This window comes from Pieris brassicae, chromosome W, assembly GCF_905147105.1.
Source record: "Pieris brassicae chromosome W, ilPieBrab1.1, whole genome shotgun sequence".
Classification (NCBI taxonomy): Eukaryota; Metazoa; Arthropoda; class Insecta; order Lepidoptera; family Pieridae; genus Pieris; species Pieris brassicae.
The window spans coordinates 4496684-4499421 of NC_059679.1; the positions used below are offsets into that span (position 1 = coordinate 4496684).

Here is a 2738-nt window from a genome sequence, read left to right on the forward strand (position 1 = left end):
TATGTTGGAACATCCTGTGGCTGTGTTTTAGTGCAAGCAAGCACGATCGCTCGATGGTCCGCTAGTTTTGTGCCAACCGTTGCCGTGTATAGGTCGTGTGTTTGGGATCGAGCGTATATGTGGTCTATGCATGATTTTGTAATGGTTCCTTTGTATAGTTCCGCCCTAGTGTAAGTTATGATCCCACACATAAGGCCTAAACTGTGTAATGTGTTGCAATATTTATGTTTTATAGGAATGTCTAGCTTTAGATTTATATTAACGTCTCCCAATAGATACAAGTCAATATTTTTCTGACAGTTGTTCTTAATAATATTATGAAGTTCGTCAATAAACAGGTTCTTGCTTAGGCTAGGTGGGCGGTAAATAGCACAAATTTGTGCAGTGTATTTTGTCTGAGTTGTGATAGTAAAAAGTATATTCTCGAAATGTTGGCTTTTTACAATTTGCATATTAAATTTATGTTTCTTTTTTACATATACTAAGATACCTCCACCATTCCTACCATTTCTGAGTGCCGAAAACATATGGCCATCTAAATTATACAGACAACTGATTCTATCGGAAATGTTTGCTTCTGTAAGCACAATAACGTCAACAGCGCCAGCCGCATAAATACATTGCTCGAGACTATCAAAGTATTTTATGATTGACCTTATGTTTATGTGTACACACAATAGATTTAAATGTCTACTGGGAATTTTACTCACAAAATCACTTATGTTTATACAGTCTTTTAATTAACAAATATCACTAGTTAAACTATCCATCTTAATAATAATAATTTATATGCATTTAATTTAGTCAGTTAATTGGCATTCTGTCTTTTTTTTTGCACTTGTATATCCAACACTGATCTTAGGTTTTGTATTTTAGTGTTTTCATCCTTTCTTGCACGCACCATACCGTTTTTAAGCCATACGTATTTATATCCTTGTTTATTCTTTAATTCCTGTTTGGCTTCCCATAAAATGCTTTTGTTGTATTTAGTCATTGCTTCCCTGATGAATACTATTTTGTTATTGTTGGGTTCATAGGGGCAAACATCGGCCACCATAGTTTTAATGGTTTTTGCAGCTTTAATCCACTTTTCTTGGGTTGCTTTATCATTAAGTTTTACTTGTATAATGCCCGGTTGGTCGTTTTTACCTTGGTATCGCATTGTGTTACGGATACCGTCGAAGGGCTGTTTAAGTTTTAATACTACATTTTCAACTAATTTTCTCACATTCTCTTCACTCGCAGGGGGGACGTTTGCTATTTCTATAGAATTAGAAAGTTTCTCCTGTTCCATCTCATGGAAACGCTGCTCCAATGCACCTACCCTCAATTCCAGATTGTTGTTTTTGTGTATTAGTTCCGTGTTTTTTCTTTCTAAAACTTTTATGGTGTTTTTAAAGGCATCAATACAACCTAATTCTTCGTCCAACTTCGTACTGTGAAATTGCAGAGATTGGTTGAATTCGTTTAATTCCTTCTTTATAGTTTTTTCTACTTCCTTGGAAATTTTCTGTATTAGCCCCTTAGTGTCCATAGGTATATCCTCCTCTGCATCCTCTGTTAGAAACAAAGAGGAGTTTCGCTTCGGGGATTCCTGTTGGCATTTCATACAGGACCAGTCCAGGCTTGGGGCCGCCTTTAATGCGGTTATCTGTTTGTTGGTAAGACCACTACATCTGGTATTTAGGTGTACCATTTTTTCACATCGGGCACATTCACATCCAGGCAAAGATTTAGAAAAAGATTTATTACATTGGTCACACTTCGACATGATTAGATTGTCTTAAAAGATCGTGTTAGATTATGCGCGTTTCACTCGCACGGCTGCGCTTCGACGACTGACCATGGTAACAATATATCTGTCGGAGAAACACTTTCCCCAGTGACGTCGTCAACAGTGGTTGCAGATTTGGTGGGCGTCATGAGGGTAAAGCGCGAGCACAAAACACGACGATTGTAGTTTTCACAATATTTTATTTACACTGATGATACACTGATATTTTATGGTAGTTATTTAATAATAAATTATAAGTTTTAAGACCGAGCAGTGAGTTCAATGCACCAATCTAGCGACAAAAACTCAGGGATCCAACTCGATCCGTCTCCACTTCAAAAAGGCCCCGTAACAACCAACGGACTGGCCTATTTATGTGTTGGATTTGGATTTTTGATTTCTGAGAATTAATACATTCTTTTGTCCATTGAGTCACATCTTTATTCATTCCATGCCATATGCGCGCGTGCCATAGTGACTGACACTGTGTACCGCGTTGAAAGCTGATACGCGAAACTCCCTAGGCATATGGTCTGCAACGTCCTAACGACACATCGCAATAAACACGTGCATTGCAATTGGGTACAACAACCTGCTGAAACATTAGAGACTTCGATTTCAAAAAACCAACAATAAAAAACCAACTCTGGGTCATTACTTTGTGCTTCTGCCAGCTTCTCATAATCTAAATGTGATACATCTATTGCTGATATTCTTGACAAACAGTCAGCAACCACATTATCTATTCCCGAAATATGCTTTATCTCCGAACAAACTGCATTATAAAATCTAACTGCCGTATTCGTCGTGGCGTATCATTTTTTCCAATAGTATTTTTCTGAAGTAAATGTACAATAGGCTTATGATCTGTATATATTGTGAGTAACCTCCTTCTACCCAGTATCGGACATATTTGATGGCTTGGTAAATCGTTAATATCTCTTTGCCATATGTAGAATATTTT

The 2738-nt window shown here is 37.2% G+C and overlaps 1 protein-coding gene across 1 annotated transcript; it reads right to left on the bottom strand.

Moving 5' to 3' along the window:
- Positions 1-808: 808 nt before the first annotated feature.
- On the bottom strand, positions 809-1534 carry LOC123718357. Its single transcript, XM_045674773.1, has one exon. The coding sequence runs from the start codon at positions 1532-1534 to the stop codon at positions 809-811; it is 726 nt and encodes a 241-aa protein (XP_045530729.1).
- Between the last annotated feature and the right edge of the window lie 1204 nt (positions 1535-2738).

What these genes read in the sequence shown, in the direction of transcription:
- LOC123718357 (XM_045674773.1), bottom strand. Translation starts at nt 1,534, where the DNA reads ATGGACACTAAGGGGCTAATACAGAAAATTTCCAAGGAAGTAGAAAAA.